The sequence below is a fragment of the Rhinopithecus roxellana genome, chromosome 6 (assembly GCF_007565055.1).
Source record: "Rhinopithecus roxellana isolate Shanxi Qingling chromosome 6, ASM756505v1, whole genome shotgun sequence".
Classification (NCBI taxonomy): Eukaryota; Metazoa; Chordata; class Mammalia; order Primates; family Cercopithecidae; genus Rhinopithecus; species Rhinopithecus roxellana.
In genome coordinates, this window is record NC_044554.1 from 128785355 (window position 1) to 128808515 (window position 23161).

Genomic DNA, 23161 nt, shown 5'->3' on the forward strand with positions numbered 1-23161 from the left:
TTATACTTCAATAAAACTGAAAAAAAGGGAATCGATATAAAAGACTAATGTGATTTTCATGAAGACACTAAATTCTGTATAATGGGCTATAAATATGATGAGAGTACATGGGTGAAGACTAAACATGAAAAAGGAAGAATAGTTGTAATAGATGGCAACAATTATAATTTGAGAAAATTATGAAAAATCAAAACTACTGTTGAAGCACTAATTTTTTTTTTTTTTTTTTTTTTTTTTTTTTTTTTTTTTTTTTGAGATGGAATATCTGTCGCCCAGGCTGGAGTGCAGTTGTGCAATCTTGGCTCACTGCAAGCTCTGCCTCCTGAGTTCACGCCATTCTCCTGCCTCAGCCTCCTGAGTAGCTGGGACTATGGGTGCCCGCCACCACGCCTGGCTAATTTTTAAATATTTTTAGTAGAGATGGGATTTCACCATGTTAGCCAGGATGGTCTCGATCTCATGACCTCGTGATCCACCCACCTCAGTCCCACAAAGTGCTGGGATTGCAGACATGAGCTACCGCGCCTGACCAAAGCACTAAATATTATTAAAAGTTACAGACCACTAAAGTTCAGTGCTTTTTGAAGTAATGTGTCATCATCTTCCTTGACATAGGATCAAATTCAACAGTATTACATCCATTCCTTTTTGTTCTTTTTTTTTTTTTTTTGAGACACGGTCTTGCCATCACGCAGACTGGAGTGAAGTGGTGTGATGTCGGCTCACTGACGCCTTGACCCCCTGGGTTCAAGTAATCCTTCTACCTCTCAGCCTCCTGAGTATCTGGGACTACAGGCATATGCCACTACACCTGGCTAATTTTTGTATATTTTGTAGAGACAAGTTTTTGACATGTTGCCCAGGCTGGTCTCAATCTCTTGGGCTCAAGCAATTGTCCAGCCTCTGCCTCCCAAAGTGCTAGAATTACAGATGTGGGCCACTGTGCCTGGTACATCTATTCTTCATAATTCACATGTATACTCTCCCTATCAGATAATTTGTTTCAGGATTTCTGATTAAAATGTCAGCAAAAGCACTTGTATATACTATGCCTTTACTTTGCTCCAAGCCTGTAAGAATGCAGTGTGAAAAAATTTAATCATAAGTAAATACATTTTATCTACATTTAAGACAAGAAAAATCTCAACAGACCATAGAAATAGAAAAGAAAGTCTTAGTGATGAGTGGATGTTGATGCTTACAGTAAGTCCTCAATGTTTTCAGTAGGTTCTTGGAAACTCTGACTTTAAAGGAAATGATGTATAATGAAACCAGTTTTACCAAGTAGGCTAATGGACAGAAACAAGAGGTAAGTCCTTATGGCATATTTCTGGTTATAAAAACATCACCAGACTTCTAGGTAAAGACCAAAAAACTTTAAACATTGAAATAACTGTGAACTGGACATAAATTTAAGGAAGAGTAATAAAAATAAGATATTATAATTACTCACCCAACTGTTCCAGTGCAGGGTCATGAGTGGCCACAGTGTATCCTGGAAGGTTAGTGCACAGGGTGAATACCAACCCTGGACAGGTTGCCATTCCATCACAGGGCACACCTACAGATGCACCCACACTCACTCAGACTGGGAACATTTAGACACAGCAACATATTAGGGATGTGGGAGGAAGCCAGAGTACCCAGAAAAAAAGCCATGCAGACATGGGGAGAGACTGCAAACACCGCACAGTGGCCCCAGCTGGAATTGGTTGTTTTCAATCAATATGATGAAAGGACCTATTGTACAGAAACCTAGGTGATCTTTGTGGGAAAGAGAACCAAAGTATTTTGCAAATGGCAGGAGATTGGAACTGGATTCTCAGTATAAAAGTAGGGAACTGGGACCGTGTTTTAGGCAGTGCACCTATACCTGAAATACTATACCTGAAATAATTCCGCCTGACACTGTTGGTATTTTCCTGTGACTCAATGAGGCAGTTAGGCAAAAATAGGAATGTAACCCTATAATATATGTAGAGGTAGCATCTGGATTAGAGCTCTACTCATGAAGGACCAAAGTTCCAGTCTTGTTAATGTTAGACCTGCTCTGGAGCTGTGTAACTCCAGAGGGCGTGAGTAACCATGCAACTACACAGCAGGCAGGAGTTCACAGAGGATAAAACTTCCACATAAAATGAACTTGCAAACAAGTGTCTTAGGAAACATAAGGAAATATATTGCCATAAGAGATATCAGACATATTAAGTAGGATCATTTACATCTGAGGAAATGAGAGTAAGAACCACAATTCCAAAAAAAAAAAAACCTTATAAATGTTTAAGATTTTCAAATGAAGTCATAATTCACTATGAGAGAAGTAAATAAGAACAGGTGGAATGAAAAGGGGCCACTTGCAAATCTTGTAAAAAAAAATTGATAAAAATAAACTGTTGGGTGGATTAAAGTCAAGTTGGCATAACAGAAGAGAGAATTCGTGAATCAGAACTATCAACTGGGAATTGAAATTGAAACTTAGGATGAATCAAGTCACCTAGAACGTAGAACAAAGAGGTAAAGAGGTTTAAAACGTGAAAGAGAAGAGACATGGAAGACATAAACCAAAAATAAAATTCAGAGCCCTCCCTCAGCCATCTGAGTGGACTCCCTCCTCTCAGCCAGGAACTGAAAGTTAACCTGAAAGACTGTTTCAGGTCATTATGGGAAGCAGGGGTGGATATGCCTCTTTACACCCTCCTCCCTTTTGGAATTTGGGAAAAGCTGACCAGCATTTAACATCAACACAGACCTTAAGTTTGATAAGAAACATTTACAATCTATTCTCTCTGAAGCCTGCTACCTGGAGGCTTCTTCTGCACAATAAAAGTTTAGTTTCCATAACTTCTTATCGGAATCCAGACATTCCTTTCTATTGATAATAACTCAGCCAATTGCCAATCAGAAAAATTTTTAATCTACCTATAACCCAGAAGCCCCTGCCTCGAGTTGTCCTGCCTTTGTGGGCAACTACACATGTTGTCTCATGTCTCCATAAAATGTATAAAACCAAGCTGTGCCCCAGCCACGTTGGCCACATGTTCTCCTCAGGGCTGTGACATGGGCCATGGTCACTCATATTTGGCTCACAATAAATACCTTCAAATACAGAGTTTCACTTTTTTTGTTGACAAAGATAACTGAGGAATTCCAGAATGTAAGAATAGTGTCAGGGAAGAGAAATTTTCCAAGGCTGAAAATTTGTTAGATTTGGAGAAAGATGTGTGTCTTCAGATTGAAAAAGCTACCAGTTTCAATGAGGAGAAACAGGGAGGGAAAAACAAACAAAAAACACCTCTAAGTATAGCATAAAGGAACTGTAGATCAAGAACACACACACACACACACACACACATTCTAGCAATTAGGGAAAAGTATATTACTTACAAAGAAATGGCAACCAGGTTATCAACGCATTTATTAGAAATCACAGTTAATGCTCGTATACAATGAAGTTGTGACCATGTTAAGAAAATGAATCCAAGTGAAACATCATTTCCCTTTATGAAAAGATGGATTTTTCTCCAGTGCATTGTATTTACTGGAGATTTGCTAACCCAGCCTTTATTTAGATTATACAGTTGTTCAATTTCTGAACAATTGTGTGCATATACTTTTCCATTGGTTAGATTTGTGTTTCCTTGCTGAAATAACACAATAATTTAAAATTAATGTATAAAGCATAAGTAGGGTTGAAGATGTCTACTAAGGAAATAAGGATTTAATGAATACTTACCTCTTTTTACAACAGTTAATTTGCACACATTTAGTTGAGGTAAAAACGAAGAAAAGTAGATGCTTAAGATAACTTTTTAGCATTCATTATCAGCCTTTTGTGACACTGCATTAGTTTATGTAGTGTCAAATCTGGTTAACATCAAATGAATAAGACTGTATGCTCAGTATTGTGTAAAGCATCTACCATTTCAAAAGAAGCTTTAGATACAGTCTACTTCTTAAAGAGCTTAATTACATATTAGACAGCACAACTAAGACTTTTAAGTGATAATCACAAAAGGACTTTATTATTAGCTCCCACTACCTTTATTCAGTGACAGAAGTTCTTCTGCCCATGACAGAAAATTAGAATCTGATCACTCCTAAACTCCTGTGTTCCCTTTAAGGGAGTAAATGCTTTCTTCTCTCTTATGATAATCAAATCTTACATCTCTTTTTATGTTTTTAGCTACTTCCCTTCTCCCAGAGTGTACTGCTGCTGCGTGACTTACCATGGGTGAAGGGATCCCAGGGGCTTCTTTTCTCTTTCTTGCTCATTTTTCCCCTAACTCCACAGTCTCTATTTCTGACTTCTGTGGAGTTGGAGCTTGGAAAAATGAGGGAAAAGGAAATGGAATAGAAACGTTCCTACTTGACTGCTACTGTCATAAGAGCTTTTACTTTTTCTGGGCTTAACGGATTTTTAAAGTCAACCTCTCTTATATTTTCATGGGTCTTTGGAGATCCCCTGTTCTGCACATCTCTTACCTACCGTTCTTTCTGGGTTAGCGTATCTTTTACTCTCCCCTTAGCCTCTAGAATTCTAGAAATAACCTTCAGCTTCTCAGCTGCTGAGCTCTATTTCCCTTTCTTGGTGGCTCTCTTACGAAGGACCTAAGACAATCCTTCATGATGGCTCACTCTCAGATTTCCAAAATGGCTCCTGAGAAACTCTCACCAATTTTTTTTGGGGGTGTGGGGGGGTCTGGTTAATACAGGGAGTTTAGATTTATTCTAATGCAGCAGTAAATCTGTATCATCCTACCTCACTCTTTTCAGTGTGCAGAGTGTGAATCCAATACCAGTCCCCTTAATTATGGGGAACATACATCAGTCTTTCCAAGTTGTTCCATTAAAACTCCTTTGTTTTCATTTGAGGTAAAGGAGGAAGTATACTGTCTTAGGTATTAGATTTGATTTTATCCTACTTGGAACCTAATAAGGTAACCTGTTACTCTTTTATGAATGCTGGCAGAAGACATAAGACTCCTGATTTAGAGACAAGTGACTTTATTATTCACAGCACAGCAAGTATGAAGAACATCAAATTTATGTTAATTCTCCTGGACCTCAAGTCTCATGGGGAAATTAGGAAGACTCAGATGGATCCTTACATACAGTAGATCGTATTATAGAAGAGGAACACTGAGCTTGGGTAATCCACTGCTTTTATGACAAGCAGTAAGCACATTTACTCTTTGTCCCAGAGGGAACATAAGTAAAACTGTTATATTGTTGTTTTTTTTTTGTTTGTTTGTTTGTTTTTGCTATTCTGATGTTTATAAGCAAAAATTGAAAAAGATAGATTTACTATTCTTTAAGGCACTCAGTGGAAAGAAGAATAAAATCACATATTGCTTCTTTATTTCACCAGTAAGCACTCTCATTAGTAGGTTATATTTTTTTTTCGATGGAACCATCTGAAGGAGTAAAATAAATGATTAGGGATGTTTCTCGCTTCCAGTCAAAATTGATTAATGAGTATTATTGATAGGGTCTCCTTTTTAAAGTAAGACTTTCCTTATACTTGAATAAAACTATAGTTTTACTGAGTGGGTACAGTCTGCCCTCACATTCTGTTCATTCTTGGTATTTTCAGTACATATTTGTAATGATATTAGGGAAAAACAATTGCAATAATGGTTTCTCTGGACCTACAAGATAATAGTCTGAATATTTTGTATTATCTCTTTGAAATCAAAGGAATTATTTTATAAACCTTTTAAAATACATATATCCAGTAAAGTCTCTAAATTAATTGAATTGTAAATATATTTTATAATCCTTTTATTATCTTTTAAAAACCAGACCCAATAGGAACAATTTTGAAGGTCACACAAATTGTTTATCAAAAAATATAGAAACTTACCAGTAAGTTAGTATACAGTCATTTAATCGCTTCATTAAATTTTTGTTCATTATTATTTCAGTTTCACAGCTTGTAATATCTCCAGCATTAAAAAAGAAAGTTATGCAGTGGTTTAAATTATGAGCCAATAGTTATTTATTGGTAGTTATTTACAGTTGAACATTCACACAGTATTCAGTAGCATTGCTAGGTAATAGAGGTTACAAATGAAAGATAAAGAACTGGATTTGCCATTTTTTAGCTATTTCACCTTGGGAAGATACTTTGTTTTTGAATTTTTCTCATCTGCAATATTATAAATTTGAGGCATCAGATGAGTTTGTGAACAGTGTTTTTAAATTTTCGTCTGGTATTGTTAAAATGTCTCTGTTGACAAATATGGTTTATTAATAGTTGTAAATACATTTCCATATTAAAACTTATGTGTATACAAATTCTCCCAAAGCCAGCTATATCTGTAGAGGTGAATCTGGGGGTTCAGGGGTGTGTGGTATGTGGAATCTCTGTTCCTGGATCAGTGGGTTTATGTGAAGTCTGCATGTGGGCAAGCATGTCTGTTTGTCAATGGATGTATAGGGGTTGATGTGCTTACAGATGACCCCTCCCTGTGTATATGTATTGTGCTTTCACGTATGTGTTTTCTTTGTGCATGTTTGTATGCGTGTGTCGAATGAAGAGCATTTTGTTCATCAGGGTTTACTTACTGACACTTTAAAGAAAAACAGGAAAACAACACTGAAAATTCATACTTATAAGAAGGCAGAAGAAGTTTAAAATTTTTATTTTTAGAAGTTTGAGATTTTTGTTGAAGGATATAGTATATAAAATTTATGTGTTGAGGGATATAATATATAAAATTTGCTTTTAACTAGTCTATAGACCTTTCTTTTGGGACACGTGATCTTTAAAAGCATTAAAGTTTGTCATATATTTCCCGTTTTATAAAGAAGAGAATAACAGCTTGAGATTCATGATTTTTCAAATTATATTTTCATAAAAATTACTTGAGTTAATACTTTCAGTGATTGTTTTGGGGAAGGAGTTATCTCAGTTCAGCCTTTGTCACTTTTCCATTCCCATTTGTCTGTAATTTTTGTAAAGCTTTATCTCCTTGTGAGTTGTTAACTTCATTCTCCAGTCAGTATAGAATGGTGACGAAGAGAGCAGACTCTGGAATTCCACTTACTGAGTCCAAACACTTGTTTACCACTTAACAGTGTGACTTTTAGCAAGATTTTTTTTTAACCTTTCTACCTGTATTTCTTCACCTCTAAAATAATAATAATAATAATAATAGTACCTGTCTCATGTGCTTTTGTTGAAAAATAAATGAGATAGTTCACATAAAAGCAAGTAGCAGAGTGCCTTCTACAATGCTGGTACTCAATAAATAATTAAATAGGAAAATTTTAATGATGCTTTTCTATTGTTAATTGACACAGTCATCAGACAAACTGGCCTATAATTACTCTTAGTAATTGCTAGAAAGAATATGTTATTAGGCAGAAGTGCATCATCAGAGCATTTTCAGCATGTTGAATTATAATTTGTTTAAAATTATATTACCTGCATTTGGCAAAGGATGAATTTCTATTATAGGAATATCCCTTTACATGAAGAGGGTGTGTTCTAATGTCTGTTAATTGTTAGAAATGTCATTAACAGAAATAGACATCATAGTTGTATGTTTGCAGAGGTCTTCTGTTTTCCAGTAGCTCATTCCTCTTTGCCATGCAAGGCAGGAAGCATAGCTGCCCAGCCCTCTTCAGTAATCAGCATGATTCTCTCTTCTGTTAGCACTGTTTCCTACTAAGAACCTTAGAACCTAATTACAGCCTTGGGCATGTCATTCATTTCTCCATCCAGGTAACTGAACTAAGAATTTTTGCCTAATTTGAGTCAGGTCTCTGCTTTCTGCTCTTGAGCTATTACCTTGAGTGACCTAGTATTGACGATACAAGCACTTCCCCAGAAAATCTTCTGTGGTCAAGGCTACTATGTTAAAATAAAAGAACACCCTTCACCCCCAGCAATGGAAGGAGAGTTCCAGTTGTTTGATGTCTTTGTCATTTTTTGGTTTTGTCATCTTTTAAGTTTAGACATTATGATGGGTGTTAATTTATATTTCCCTCATTAGAATGATGTTAAGCACCTTTTTTATGCATACTGACCATTTGGATATTCTCTTTGGCTAAGTACCTGTTCAAGTCTTTTGCCTACTCTTAAACTTTTTCTTATTGCTTTGTAGGTGTTCTTTACATACTGTGGATATGAATTCTTCATTGGATATATGTGTTGTAAATATCTTTTCCCAGTATATGGTCTGCCTTTTTATTCTAATGGTGTCTCTGCCTTCTTTTTCAAAGATGAAAAGAATTTTAGTTATTACTTTTGGTTCCTGTTACATAGAATTTTAGCTTTAGTCACCATGTTCTGGACAGGTGCTACCCTATAGGTCACCTTTGTGTGAATTAGATAAAAACACTCCCTCTGAGTAGAAGCAGCCCCACTAGCATAAGTTTTTTTTTTTTTTTTTTTTTTTTTTTTTAAAGGGCAGTGTCTTTTAGTGAAGGAAAAGTCTTCTTTCAGGTAGCCTGAGTATTCTGCTAAGGCTACAGCTTACTGAGTAGAGCTTGGTCTGGCCTGAATTTACCCCTCAGTCTGGTGCCTTAATGCTTGCTTAACACTCAAACTGCAAACCAAAGATGGCACCCTAGGGCAGGTTATCTTTAAATATTCAGAGTTTTAACTATTGAATACAAATTATTATAGTTTATGTATTGGATTTTCTCTTTTCAAAAGGTTGTTCTTAAGTTGTGGGGAGCTAACTTCCAAAATTAATTTCCTAGTTTTGAGTTGGTTATGTCTTAAAAGTTTGGTTATCAGTTAGATGTCTCACACCCAGGATGTATTTTTCCCACTGAAACACTGTTCTGTGGAATCTTGGTTTATAAACCAACCTATAGTAGTGCGATAGAGAGACCTTAACCGCTGTATGTAGTGGGTGGTCTTTCTATAGCAAATACTGTTTAGCGGTCTGTCTTAGGGTAGCAGTGGCATACTTCCCACATTGTCCTAACACTAGAAATAAGGATTACTTCTCTTTCCAGCTACCTATGATGGTTGTGCTTGTATCATGGTGCAGGGGTACCTGTGGATAAGAAGGATGAACTGAGGACACCAGGTCTCTTGCTAGTGATAACCTATAACATTTTTCCTGGTTTTAGGCTAGCTCCCTTCTTTTTTTCTTCTCTTCCCAGAGCCCCCAAATCCTGCTTCCTTTCTCACTGCCATCACTTAGTCCTGTTAAGATTTCCCATTTCCCTGCTCTATGGTGGAATATAATTCTTTCTGAGAAAGATTTCTGTCTTCTTCAGTCCTTGAGGCAAAAGTGCTCAGCCAGTCTTTTGAGGATGAGGGTTTTGGTTTTGTATTTTTTATTTATTTATTTTTTAAAATGTTAACAGTAGTGGGGGAAATAGGACAAAAATAGCAAGTAAACAGAGCTGATGTTACTAAGTTTTCAAAAAATGTGTTTCTGGTTCTCAGATGTTAAGTAAGGCCAGTTTCTGGTTTTTCTTCATTTAATTTCATAAATGCTTTAATCTTTTCTTTGTGACTATGCTAATTTCTCTCTATATAGTTATTATTTATTCCTTGTGACCCAGGATCACGTATTTCCTAACTTTTTCATGGTTTTTTTTTTTTTTTTTTTTTTTTTTTGGTGACAAGAGTCTCGCACTGTCGGCCAGGTTGGAGTGCGGTGGTGGGATCTTGGCTCACTGCAACCTCCCCCTCCCAGGTTCAAGCAATTCTTTTGCTTCAGTCTCCCAAGTAGCTGGGATTACAGGCCCACACCACCACGTCTGGCTAATTTTTGTATTTTTTTTAGCAGAGACAGGGTTTCACCATGTTGGCCAGGCTGGTCTTGAACTCCTGATCCACCTACCTTGGCCTCTCAGAGTGCTGGGATTACAGGTGTGAGCCACTGCACCCAGCTGACTTCTTCCCTAACTTTTTGAAACCTTGGAGCTAGTGTAATTGGGACCTGTTTCAAGTTGAAAGAAGGCTTCTCACATACTTCTTGACTAGAATTTGAAATATGCCAAGTATATAATATATATTTAGTAAGATGGACTTTTATCCTAATTCCCACTGAATTGTAAACACGAGCATAACTATGTTATATCCCAAAGAAGGTCTGTCTTTGGAATTCACAGTACATGTGGAAAGCTATACGATTGTATTATTTAGGTCAGTAATCTAAGTGAAGTAAGGTTTGTAGCATGATGTAGGCTTTTTGTCTTCAAGGGTTTATTAAGTTGGCTTAGAACAAAACTTTTCTGGCTTTTTTTGACATCTCAGAAGCCTTGAAAAAATAGGTTGACTAATAATTATTTATCAATTTTAAGGTTTTTAAATCTTTTTTAAATGAGCAAGTACAAATTATATTTTTAATCTCTAGGCATTCTGAGCTCTTTCATATAAGCTTTTCTGGTTTTGCTTTTATACCTCTGTCCTAATTAGATGAATTGTACAGTTTGAAATCCTATTTCTTTTTTATCATAGAGGATTGTTGGTCTTGATTTATATTAATTACCTACAAATTTTGATCATTTTCTTATGAAAATTAATGTTCTCTGCAAGAAAATTATATCAGTTCAACAGAGAGGAAGGAACACAAATATTAACGTAATCTTATTTGTACATCTTTTGCAAGCACATTTTATGAGAGATTCATAAGCTACATAGAGCTTTAAAAAACTTAAAGGCATCTAAAGATCTCAGCATAAAAGAAACGATATAAATTCTTCCTTGTTTGGGTGCTTCATTTTCTTCTATATTGTTTTCTCTTCTACTGTTAACCATAGGTAAACATTAGTTCTCTCAGCAACCTATATACTTTTACCCTTGAGCATTTATAGGCTTTAATAGTAATTTTCTATTGTGCTTTATATTGCCATGGTTATTCAAGGTAAATATTTAGATAATTTTGTAATACATTATATCTTTGTTGTATCTCTCTGGGCTCATCGTAGATGTTCAGGGAATAATTATTAATTGATTAACATCATCTTTTCTACAAGGAAAATAATACCAACATTAAATGACTTCCCCAGATTGTTAATGGTTTCCTTTAAAATACTCAGAAATTTTTTATATCACCTAAAATATGTAAATAGTTTAATGAATTCCAGGTCATATTATAGTAATGACTTTTTGGCACCATGGCTAATTTGTGTTTGTATTTTTTTAGTAGAGACGGGGTTTCACTATGTTAGCCAGGATGGTCTCGATCTCCTGACCTCATTGTGAAACCAGGGAAGTGTGAACCTTCCTTTTAGGAGAATATACCCTAAATTATATTTGTTTTTATAGGTTTTGTGATTGAAGAGTAATATATATAGTAATATATTAATAATTTACTAATACTAAATAGCTTTAATTCTCCGCACCGTAATGGGATTTACAATTTTAAAGTGTTTAGTAATTGATAAACCAGATCCGTTTTGTTTATGTAAGACAGGAACTTAGAAACTAATGTGCCTATGTTTAGAATTCAGGTTTAACTTTAATCAGTAGGCATTTGAAATGCTATTTTTCATCTTATGAAAGGTTTTCAAATAGGAAGATATTTCTGGTGTTACAAAGGCAAAATCTGAAATAATCTGGGTAAATGTAGTTAGCATATTTACCAATAACACTATTAAAATTTGTAAAAGTGAAGCATTTGTAGTATATATTTATTTCTCATTTTTAATAATCTTAATCCTAAAAACTTGCAAGGGTAAATCATTGTGGTGAAATACTGTCTCTTCTTAGAAACTTGAAATTTTTTTAATCAATACCCCAAAACTGAAGAAATAAATATAAAAATTTGGTATTTACTTTTACTCTCTTCTTGCTTCTCTTTCCCTGCCCCCAAAGCAGATCGCCAAACTGAGGCAGCAACTACAACGCAGTAAACAGAGTAGTCGTCACAGTAAGGAGAAAGATCGCCAGTCACCTCTTCATGGCAACCATATAACAATCAGTCATACTCAGGTAGGCTAACTTCTTCTTGTCCAGATTTGAATAATTACTTTTAGTTCTTTGAGGAGGAGAATTCATCATTTCAGCATTAAAAAAAGCCATAAATCTTTAGCTCTACTAAATTACTAGTTTGTTAAATTGTTATATAAAGATTATTAAAAAGCAGTCAGGCGGCCGGACTTGGTGGCTCACGCCTATAATTCCAGTACTTTGGGAGGCCAAGGCGAGTGTATCATGAGATCAGGAGATCGAGACCATCCTGGCTAACATAGTGAAACCCCGTCTCTACTAAAAAAATACAAACACAAATTAGCCATGGTGGCGAGCACCTGTAGTCCCAGCTACTTGGGAGGCTGAGGCAGTAGAATGGCGTGAACCTGGGAGGCGGAGCTTGCAGTGAGCCAAGATTATGCCACTGTACTCCAGCCTGGGCGACAGTGAGACTCCGTCTCAAAAAAAAAAAAAAAAGCAGCCGGGCATGGTGGCTCACGCCTATAATCCTAGCACTTTGGGAGGCCGAGGCAGGCGGATCACTTGAGGTCAGGAGTTTGAAACCAGCCTGGCCAACAGAGTGAAACCCCATCTGTACTAAAAATACAAAAAAATTAGCCAGACTGGTGGTGGATTCCTGTAATCCCAGCCACTCGGGAGGCTGAGGCGGGAGACTCACTTGAACCCGAGAGGCGGAGGTTGCAGTGAGCCGAGATCGTGCAACTGCATTCCAGCCTGGCTGACAGAGCGAGAATCCATCTCAATGGATAGCCTTCTCTTAATAACAGATGAAACAGAGGATAGTGGTCTCAAGGATGATACTGACCTGGATTGAAACCTTTACTTCCTTCACTTATTGAGCAACTATGGGCATTATCTCATTCAATCTTTCTAACAGTTCCTTTACCCATCTTTCTCTGTATCTCTATGTATTTTATCCCTATTTTACATATGAAGAAATTGAGGATTAACGTTTTTATTTTACCCTAGAAAGAATTACTAACATATCCCATGGAACCAAATAGTCGTGTAACAGAAGAAACCCACGCCGTATATCAAAACAAACCCCGATTAGAGTTCGCTTCACAAAGATAAGGATGATTCAACATTAGGAAATGTATTAATTTAGTTCATTGCATCAGGAAACCAAAATAGAAAAAACATTTGATTTTTTAGATGCTGAATTACACTTGATAAAAACTCAGTATCTTGTGACTAAAAAAAAACTCTCTTACTAAAAATAGGATATTTCCTAATGTGACTAACTGCAAATACAGTAAGATCCTAACAATAAAATATTAGTAGCGTAATTGTTAAAAAATCAAGTCAAGGATGTCTGTAATTATTGATATTATTTTCTAGTGGTTTAGAGGTTCTAGAACAGGGCAGTAAGAAAAAGAATTATTACTACTTACATATGATATTATATATTTAGAAAATCAAAGTGAATTAACTAGACTATTAAAACAAATGATAGGATAGCTAAAATGAGAATTACTGACAATACCAAGTGTTGATGAGGATGTGGAACAACCAGAACAGCCATACATTGCTGGTGGGAACACAAAAAGGTACAGCTACTTTGGCAAACATTTTGTCATTTTCTTAAGAAGTTAAACATATGCTGACCATTCAACCTAGAATTTTCACCCTTTGGTATCAATCCATGAGAAATAAAAGCATATGTCCACACAAAGACTTGTACATGAATCTTCTCAGAGGCATTATTCGTAATACTAAAAAAAATGGCTCTCTCACCACTCCTGTTCAACAAGTTCTGGCTAGGGCAATCAGGCAAGAGAAGGAAATAAAGGGTATTCAGTTAGGAAAAGAAGAAGTCAAATTGTCCCTGTTTGCAGATGACATGATTGTGTATTTAGAAAACCCCACTGTCTCAGCCCAAAATCTCCTTAAGCTGGTAAGCAACTTTAGCAAAGTCTCAGGATACAAAATCAATGTGCAAAAATCACAAGCATTCTTATATACCAGTAACAGACAAACAGAGAGCCAAATCATGAATGAACTCCCATTCACAATAGCTTCAAAGAGAATAAAATACCTAGGAATCCAACTTACAAGGGATGTAAAGGACCTCTTCAAGGAGAACTACAAACCACTGCTCAGTGAAATAAAAGAGGACACAAACAAATGGAAGAATGCTCATGGATAGGAAAAAATCAATATTCTGAAAAAATCAATATTCTGAAAAATATCAATAATATTCTGAATACTGCCCAAGGTAATGTATAGATTCAGTGCCATCCCCATTAAGCTACCAATGACTTTCTTCACAGAATTGGAAAAAAGTGCTTAAAGTTCATACGGAACCAAAAAAGACCCCGCATTGCCAAGACAATCCTAAGTCAAAAGAACGAAGGTGGAGGCATCACACTACCTAACTTCAAACTATACTACAAGGCTACAGTAACCAAAACAGCATGGTTCTGGTACCAAAACAGAGATATAGACAAATGGAACAGAACAGAGTCCTCAGAAATAATACCACACATCTACAGCCATCTGATCTTTGACAAACCTGACAAAAACAAGAAATGGGGATGAGGAAAGGATTCCCTGTTTAATAAATGGTGCTGGGAAAATTGGCTAGCCATAAGTAGAAAGCTGAAACTGGATCCTTTCCTTACTCCTTATATGAAAATTAATTCAAGGTGGATTAGAGACTTAAATGTTAGACCTAAAACCATAAAAACCCTAGCAGAAAACCTAGGTAATACCATTCAAGATATAGGCATGGGCGAGGACTTCGTGTCTAAAACACCAAAAGCAACAGCAACAAAAGCCAAAATTGACAAATGGGATCTAATTAAACTAAACAGCTCTGTGCAGCAAAAAAAACTGCCATCAGAGTGAATAGTAAACCTACAGAATGGGAGAAAATTTTTGCAGTCTACTCATCTGACAAAGGGCTAATATCCAGAACCTATAAAGAACTCAATCAAATTTACAAGAAAAAAACAAACAACCCCATCAAAAAGTGGTCAAAGGATATGAACAGACACTTCTCAAAAGAAGACATTCATACAGCCAACAGACACATGAAAACATGCTCATCATCACTGGCCATCAGAGAAATGCAAATCAAAACCACAATGAGATACCATCTCACACCAGTTAGAATGGCAATCATTAAAAAATCAGGAAACAACAGGTGCTGGAGAGGATGTGGAGAAATAGGAACACTTTTACACTGTTGGTGGGACTGTAAACTAGTTCAGCCATTGTGGAAAACAGTGTGGCGATTCCTCAAGGATCTAGAACTAGGAATACCATTTGACCCAGCACTCCCATTACTGGGGATATACCCAAAGGATTATAAGTCATGCTGCTATAAAGTCACATGCACGTGTATGTTTATTGTGGCACTATTCACAATAGCAAAGACTTGGAATCAACCCAAATGTCCATCAGTGACAGACTGGATTAAGAAAATGTGGCACATATACACCAGAGAATACTATGCAGCCGTAAAAAAGGATGAGTTTGTGAGTTTGTGTCCTTTGTAGGGACATGGATGCAGCTGGAAACCATAATTCTCAGCAAACTATCACAAGAACAGAAAACCAAATACCACATGTTCTCACTCATAGGTGGAAATTGAACAATGAGATCACTTGGACACAGGAAGGGGATCATCACACACCGGGTCCTATTGTGGGGAGGGGGAAGGAGGAAGGGATAGCATTAGGAGATATACCTAATGTGAATGACGAGTTAATGGGTGCAGCACACCAACATGGCACGTGTATACATATGTGAGAAACCTGCACGTTCTGCACATGTACCCTAGAACTTAAAGTATAATAAAAAAAAAAAAAGAAAGAAAAAAATGGAAACAGACAAACATCAAGTCATGAGTGGATAAACACTTCATAAACCCTGCATCCATGCAATACTGTTAGGCAGTAAAATGAAAGGAACTACTGATACACGGAATAACATGATTGAATCTCAAAAACATGCTAAGTGAAAGAAAACAGGAGCAAAAGGCTACATACTGTATGATCTGTTATATTAAATTCTCAAAAAGGCAACATTATCAAAACAAAGTTCTAGGGATGCGGATTGACCACAGAGAGGCCCTAGGGAAACTTTTTGGATGATAGAAGGTTCTAAACGTGACTAGACTAACAAAGCTCAACAAATTGCATACTTAAAATGGGAGAATTTTATTGTATGCCGATTATACCTCATTAAAGCTGTAAAACAAACTGCCAAGCCTGAGACATTTGAAGTGAAAATTCTTATATGCCTTCCTTTTTCTTCTTAATCTGATAGAATTAACATATTGTTTGTGTTTCAAGCAGTTTTTCTCTAGGATACCAATGCATTTACACTAGATTAGTTGACTCATTGACTTAACAAAGAAGACTTACACAATTGTTCAATTTTACATTGAATTTTTGCCATGTGATTATTCTTAAAAACTGTTATCCTTTGCTATACATACTGAAATATTTGTAGGTGGAATATGAAGTCTAGAATGTACTTTTAAATATTCTAAAAACCAAAAAGGGTTGTTCACATGAAACAAATTGGTAAATGTTGATAATTTTTGAGGCCGGATTATGTGTACCTGGGGGTTTATTGTGTTACTCTATTGAATTTTGTTTATGATTGGAATTTTCCATAATGAAGAGGGGAAAACTGAAACTAGATGACTAGATAAAATATAAACATAACGCAAATTCAGTTTCCTCTTGTATTAGTAATAACATGTTTGAAAATATGATAAAAATATAAAATACCTGGAATCAAACTTACAAGAAATATGTAAACTATACATCTTTGAGAACATGAAATATAAGTCTTAACACATTAATAGATGGGAAGATTCAGTATTTTTCAAATAGCAATTTACCTGAAATTGTTTTGAGTTCCAGTGCAAATTTTAAATGAATTGTTTTTATTACTTGAAAAGTTGTCTTCAAAGGTCAATGAAAAAGTAGTGCCCAAGGCCGGGCGCGGTGGCTCAAGCCTGTAATCCCAGCACTTTGGGAGGCCGAGACAGGCAGATCACGAGGTCAGGAGATCGAGACCATTCTGGCTAACACGGTGAAACCCCGTCTCTACTAAAAACTACAAAAAACTAGCCGGGCGATGTGGCGGCGCCTGTAGTCCCAGCTACCCGGGAGGCTGAGACAGGAGAATGGCGTGAACCCGGGAGGCGGAGCTTGCAGTGAGCTGAGATCCGGCCACAGCACTCCAGCCTGGGTGACAGAGCGAGACTCCGTCTCAAAAAAAAAAAAAAAAAAAAAAAAAAAGCAGTGCCCATTAATAGAAAAGAAAATTTGAAAGGACTTTTCCTTCAAGATATGAAAATATAATATAAAATTATAGCAATTAAGTGGCACTCTGTCTAGGGATTATCAGATAGTAGCGCCAGGAAATCAAATACAGAATCCATAAAGAAATGTTGGGGCAGTTGGATTACTGTGTGGGGAAAAGAATACTAAGACTTTACACCATACACAAAAATAAATCATGATAGATTATTTAAATATGAAAAACCATAAAAATCCAGAAAGAAAAATATTTGATTAAAGTTGATTACCTATTTGATAAAATACAGTTAACCCTTCAACAACAATGGGGATTGGGGCATTGACCTTCATGCAGTTGAAAATTTGTTTGTAACTTTTGGGTTCCCAAAAACTTAACCTACTAACAGCCTATTGCTGCACAGAAGCCTTACCGATAACATAAAATAGTCGCTTAACATATTTTGTATGTTTCATGTATTATGTATTATATTCTTTTATAAAGTAAGCTAGGGAAAAGAAATGATCATTAATAAAATCATAAGAAAAAATACGTTCAGTGTTCATTAAGTGGAAATGAATCATCATAAAGGTCTTCCTCCCCATTGTCTTCACGTTGAGTAGGCTGAGGAGGAGAAAAAAGAGGAGAGGTTGGTCTTGCTGTCTCGGGGTGGCAGAGGTGGAAGAAAATCTGTATGTAAGTCGACCCGCACAGGTCAAACCCATGTTTTTCAAGGGTCAACAGTATTTGAAAAAATACTTGACAGTAATATATGAAAAAGAGTGAAAACCTCAATATGAAAAATGTTCATGCATCAATAAGAGACAAAAGACATTGATGAGCAGCAACTCACAGTTGGCAAGAATACACCATTGTATGGGAAATATTATTAGTGTGCTAACCAATGATTAGCAGTCTACCTTATCACAGATCATGTGAGTCAGCTTGATTCGGTGTAAGATAGAGGTCATTTGTTGTTTTCATTTTTACCTTATTAATCTTTATTTTTCTTATTCTTTCCTGTTGTATAAATCCTTAAGCATCAAAAGTCTTGTCTTACACTTTTTACTTAACAACTATTAGTGGTAGTTAATTTTTGAGAACTCCTGCCAAGGACTTTTGAAAACAGCCTTTAAATTGTTTTGTTTTGTTTTGTTTTTTGAGGTGTTTTTTTTTTTAATTATACTTTAAGTTCTAGGGTACATGTGCATAACGTGCAGGTTTGTTACATATGTATACATGTGCCATGTTGGTGTGCTGCACCCATCAACTCGTCAGCACCCATCAACTCGTCATTTACATCAGGTATAACTCCCAATGCAATCCCTCCCCCCTCCCCACTCCCCATGGTAGGCCCCGGTGTGTGATGTTCCCCTTCCCGAGTCCAAGTGATGTCATTGTTCAGTTCCCACCTATGAGTGAGAACATGCAGTGTTTGGTTTTCTGTTCTTGTGATAGTTTGCTGAGAATGATGGTTTCCACCTGCATCCATGTCCCTACAAAGGACACAAACTCATCCTTTTTTATGGCTGCATAGTATTCCATGGTGTATATGTGCCACATTTTCTTAATCCAGTCTGTCACTGATGGACATTTGGGTTGATTCCAAGTCTTTGCTATTGTGAATAGTGCCGCAATAAACATACGTGTGCATGTGTCTTTATAGCAGCATGATTTATAATCCTTTGGGTATATACCCAGTAATGGGATGGCTGGGTCATATGGTACTTCTAGTTCTAGATCCTTGAGGAATCGCCATACTACTGTTTTCCACAATGGTTGAACTAGTTTACAATCCCACCAACAGTGTAAAAGTGTTCCTATTTCTCCACATCCTCTCCAGCACCTGTTGTTTCCTGACTTTAAATTGTTAAGTAAGTTGTTGAACTTAGCATAATACTGTTGCCACATGACTTAATAATCCAACAGATTTTCTTAGATGGAAATGGAAGATACTAGAAGGTAATTGTCACTATACAGAAAACAAACATCTTTTAAACATACTCATACAGAGCTATACAGTGGACTTACATGATATATTTAAGTTACGTGACTTCAACTATGCTGTTGCCGTGAAATAGAAAAAGGAAAACAATGTAAATAATGCAGAAGATTCTGCCATTCTACTGAACAAGTGTATACGTTATACAGCTATGCCTTTATACTTACATAAAGGGATTTGAAATGATTATTTTGACTATGTAATTTTCATTTTACTTTCTTACTACAGAACCTAAATTTCTCTATGTGCACCTGAATTTTTATTGTATTTGGAAGGTCAGAAATAACTCTGTTCATTGAGATTCAATTTTAATATTTACCATATTCCTTAGTTCTTAATTGCTTTGACCACAAATAATTTGATACTACCTTTATCTTATCTCATAGGCTACTGGATCAAGGTCAGTTCCTATGCCACTGTCAAATATATCAGTGCCAAAATCATCTGTTTCACGTGTGCCCTGCAATGTAGAAGGAATAAGCCCTGAATTAGAAAAGGTGTTCATTAAAGAAAATAATGGGAAGGAAGAAGTATCCAAGGTAAGGTTACATGGGATATTTGAATCCTTTTTTTGTTTGATATAACGACCTGTCTGAAAAGTACTTTTTTAGTAACGGCTTTATTAAGATATAATTCACATGCCATCCAGTTTACTCATTTAGTGTACAATTCAGTGGTTTTTAAGAGGTTCAGTGTTATACAACCATCACCACAGTCAATTTTACAGCATTTTCATCATCCCAAAAAGAAACATTTTATCCTTTCACAGTGGTCTCTCTTTTCCCTGTAATACTCTTGGCCCTAGGCAGCCACTAATCTGCTTACGGATTTTTTGGTGGTGTTTCTAGACACTTCATATCAATGGAATCATACAACGTGGCCTTTTGTAACTGAATTTTTTTTTTAACTTGGTGTAGTGTTTTTAAGGTTCACCCATATTTAGCCTGTTATCGGTGACTTTCTTTTTATGGCCAAATATTAATCAGTTATATGGATTTTATTTATTCAGTTATCAGTTAATAGAAATTTGGATTGTTTTACTTTTTGGCTATTGTGAATAATGCTTCTATAAACATTTGTACACAAGTTTTTGTGTGAATATACTGTTTGCATTTCTCTTGGGTGTATACCTAGGGTTGGAATTGCTGATGTGGTAACTCTGTTTAACCTTTTGAGGAACTGCCAGACTCTTTTCCAAAGTGTCTTCATCATTATCCATTCCAACCAATGTATAAGAATTCCAGTTTCTCTGCATCCTCACCAACACTTGTGATTATCTGTCCTTTTTTAATTATAGCAATCTTAGTGGATGTGAAGTGATATATCACTGTGGTATTAATTTGCATTTCCTAGTGACTGAAGATGTTAAGCATCTTTTCGTGTGCTAGTGGTTTTTTGTTTTGTTTTGTTTTGTTTTGTTTTGTTTTGAGATGGAGTCTCTCTCTTTCCCCCAGGCTGGAGTGCAGTGGCACCATCTCAGCTCACCGCAAGCTCCGCCTCCCGGGTTCCTACCATTCTCCTGCCTCAGCCTCCCGAGTAGAGTAGCTGGGACTACAGGCACCTGCCACCACACCCGGCTAATTTTTTTGTATTTTTAGTAGAGACAGGGTTTCACCATGTTAGCCAGGATGGTCTGGATCTCCTGACCTCGTCATCCACCCGCCTTGGCCTCCCAAAGTGCTAGGATTACAGGCATGAGCCACCGCACCCAGCCTTTAGTGGTCATTTGTATATTCTCATTGGAGAAATGTTTTTTTTAGGTCTTTTTCCCCATTTTAAAATTGGCAGTGAAATTGCTAGGTCGTAGCATTTGTACATTTAAAATCTTGAATATTGCCAGAATTACCCTCCCAAAAGGTTGTACTGTTTTACTCTCCTTCAACATTTCATGTTAAGTTTATAATTTTATATGTATTACAACATCAAGGAACTCTTCGGACATCATGGCATCCCTGTTTACCATTGAACTCTTTTTTTTTTTTTTTTTTTTTTTTGAGACAGGGTCTCGTTCTGTTGCCCAGACTGGAGTGCAGTGGCACAATCTCAGTTCACTGCAACCTCTGCCTCCCAGGTTCAAGTGATTCTCCCACTTCAGCCTCCTGAATAGCTGGGATTACAGGCACACACCACAATGCCCAGCTAATTTTTGTATTTTTAGTAGAGACAAGGTGTTACCATGTTGGCCAGGCTGGTCTTGAACTCCTCACCTCAAATGATCCGCCCACCTTGGCCTCCCAAAGTCCTTGGATTACAGGCATGAGCCACTGTGCCCAGCCCATTAAACTGTTTTCTTTACACATCAAGTAAAGTTTAAGAACAGTAATGTAAGGATGTAAACTTTTGGTCTAATTTTTAGAGGATGAGATAATTCACATATTTGCTGATTCCTTAAAAACATCCTTAAAAAGCAAAACTATACTAAAATAAAAAACTTGGTAAGGTACTTCTGCTTTTAAATAAGCCATACTTCAATTGTAGCCATATCAGAATTTTTCTGGGATAACCTACAAACTTACAATTTTTAAAAGTTTTAGATTTATGATTAAGTGTTTTAATTAATCAAAGTTTTAATTAATCAAAATATCACCATGAACTGGCCAGTAGCCAAAAAAGGAAAATTGTCTGGTTAACTATGTCAGTATTCCAACATAGTTAACCAGACAACTTGTTCACATTTTTTGGTTTATAAAATGAACTGGTATATAAATAATTAAAAATTATCTTTAGAGTAGAATAGTTATTGTTGTGAAGTTGGTATAGTTTTTGTTTACCAGCATACTGTAGACAAATGAAGTTTTTAACTTTTTAGGTTCAAAGGTACATGTGCAGGTTTGTAATATAGGTAAATTGTATGTCACGGGATTTGGTGCACAGATTATTTCACCACCCAGGTAATAAGCATACTACCTGATGAGGTAGTTTTTCAATCCTCACCCTACTCCCATCCTCTACCCTCAAGTAGGCCCTGATATCTGTTGTTCCCTTCTTTGTATCTATATGTACTCAATGTTTAGTTCCCATTTGTAAGTAAGAATATGTATAGTATTTGGTTTTCTGTTCCTGTGTTAGTTTACTTAGGATAATGGCCTTTAGCACCATCCATGTTGCTGCAAAGGACATGATCTTATTCTTTTTATGGCTGCATAGTATTCCATAGTATATATGTACCACATTTTCTTTATCCAGTCTACCACTGATGGACATTTAGGTTGATTCTGTATGTTTGTTATTGTAAACAGTGCTGTGATGAACATGTGCATTCTTGTGTCTTTATGGTAGAGCAATTTATATTTCTTTGGGTGTATATTCAATAATGGGATTGCTAAGTTGAATAGTAATTCTGCTTTGAGTTCTTTGAGAAATCACCACAGTGCTTTCCACAGTAGCTAAACTTATTTACATTCCCACCAGCGGTGTATAAGCATTCCCTTTTCTCCACAAACTTGCCAACATCTGTTTTTTTGGCTTTTTTGTTTAGTTTTGGTTTTTTTGGTGATGGAGTCTCACCATGTTGCCCAGGTTGGCATGCAATGGAGCAGTCTTGACTCACTGCAACTTCTGCCTCCCGGGTTCAAGTGATTCTCCTGCCTCAGCCTCCCAAATGGCTGGGACTGCAGGTGCATGCTGCCATGCCCGACCTTTTTTTTTTTTTTTTTTTTTTTTTGGTGGAGATGGGGTTTCACCATGTTGCCCAGAATGGTCTTCAACTCCTGAGCTCAGGCAATCTGCCTACCTCGGCCGCCCAACGTGCTAGGATTACAGGCGTGAGCCACTGCACCCAGCCTATTTTTTGACTTTTTAGTAATAGCCATTCTGACTGATGTGAGATGGTATCTCATTGTGGTTTTGACTTGCAATTTTGTAATAATTAGTCATGTGGAGCATTTTTTCATATGCTTGTTGGCCATGTGTATATCCTTTTGAAAAATGTCTGTCCATGTGATTTGCCCACCATTTTTTTCTTTTTCTTTTTTTTTTTTTTTTTTTTTGAG

General features: G+C 36.4%; 1 protein-coding gene across 3 annotated transcripts in view; it reads left to right on the forward strand.

Moving 5' to 3' along the window:
- Positions 1–23161, forward strand: part of GLCCI1 (glucocorticoid induced 1) — a 134014-nt gene that overhangs the window by 85347 nt on the left and 25506 nt on the right. For 2 of the 3 annotated variants that reach the window (XM_030932059.1, XM_030932060.1), the window contains exons 4-5: positions 11795–11908; positions 19556–19708. In XM_030932059.1, coding sequence (XP_030787919.1) covers positions 11795–11908; positions 19556–19708 — 267 coding nt within the window. Of the gene's footprint in view, positions 1–11791; positions 11909–19555; positions 19709–23161 lie in introns of all 3 variants that reach the window. The other variant, XM_010353066.2, reaches the window with a different exon arrangement.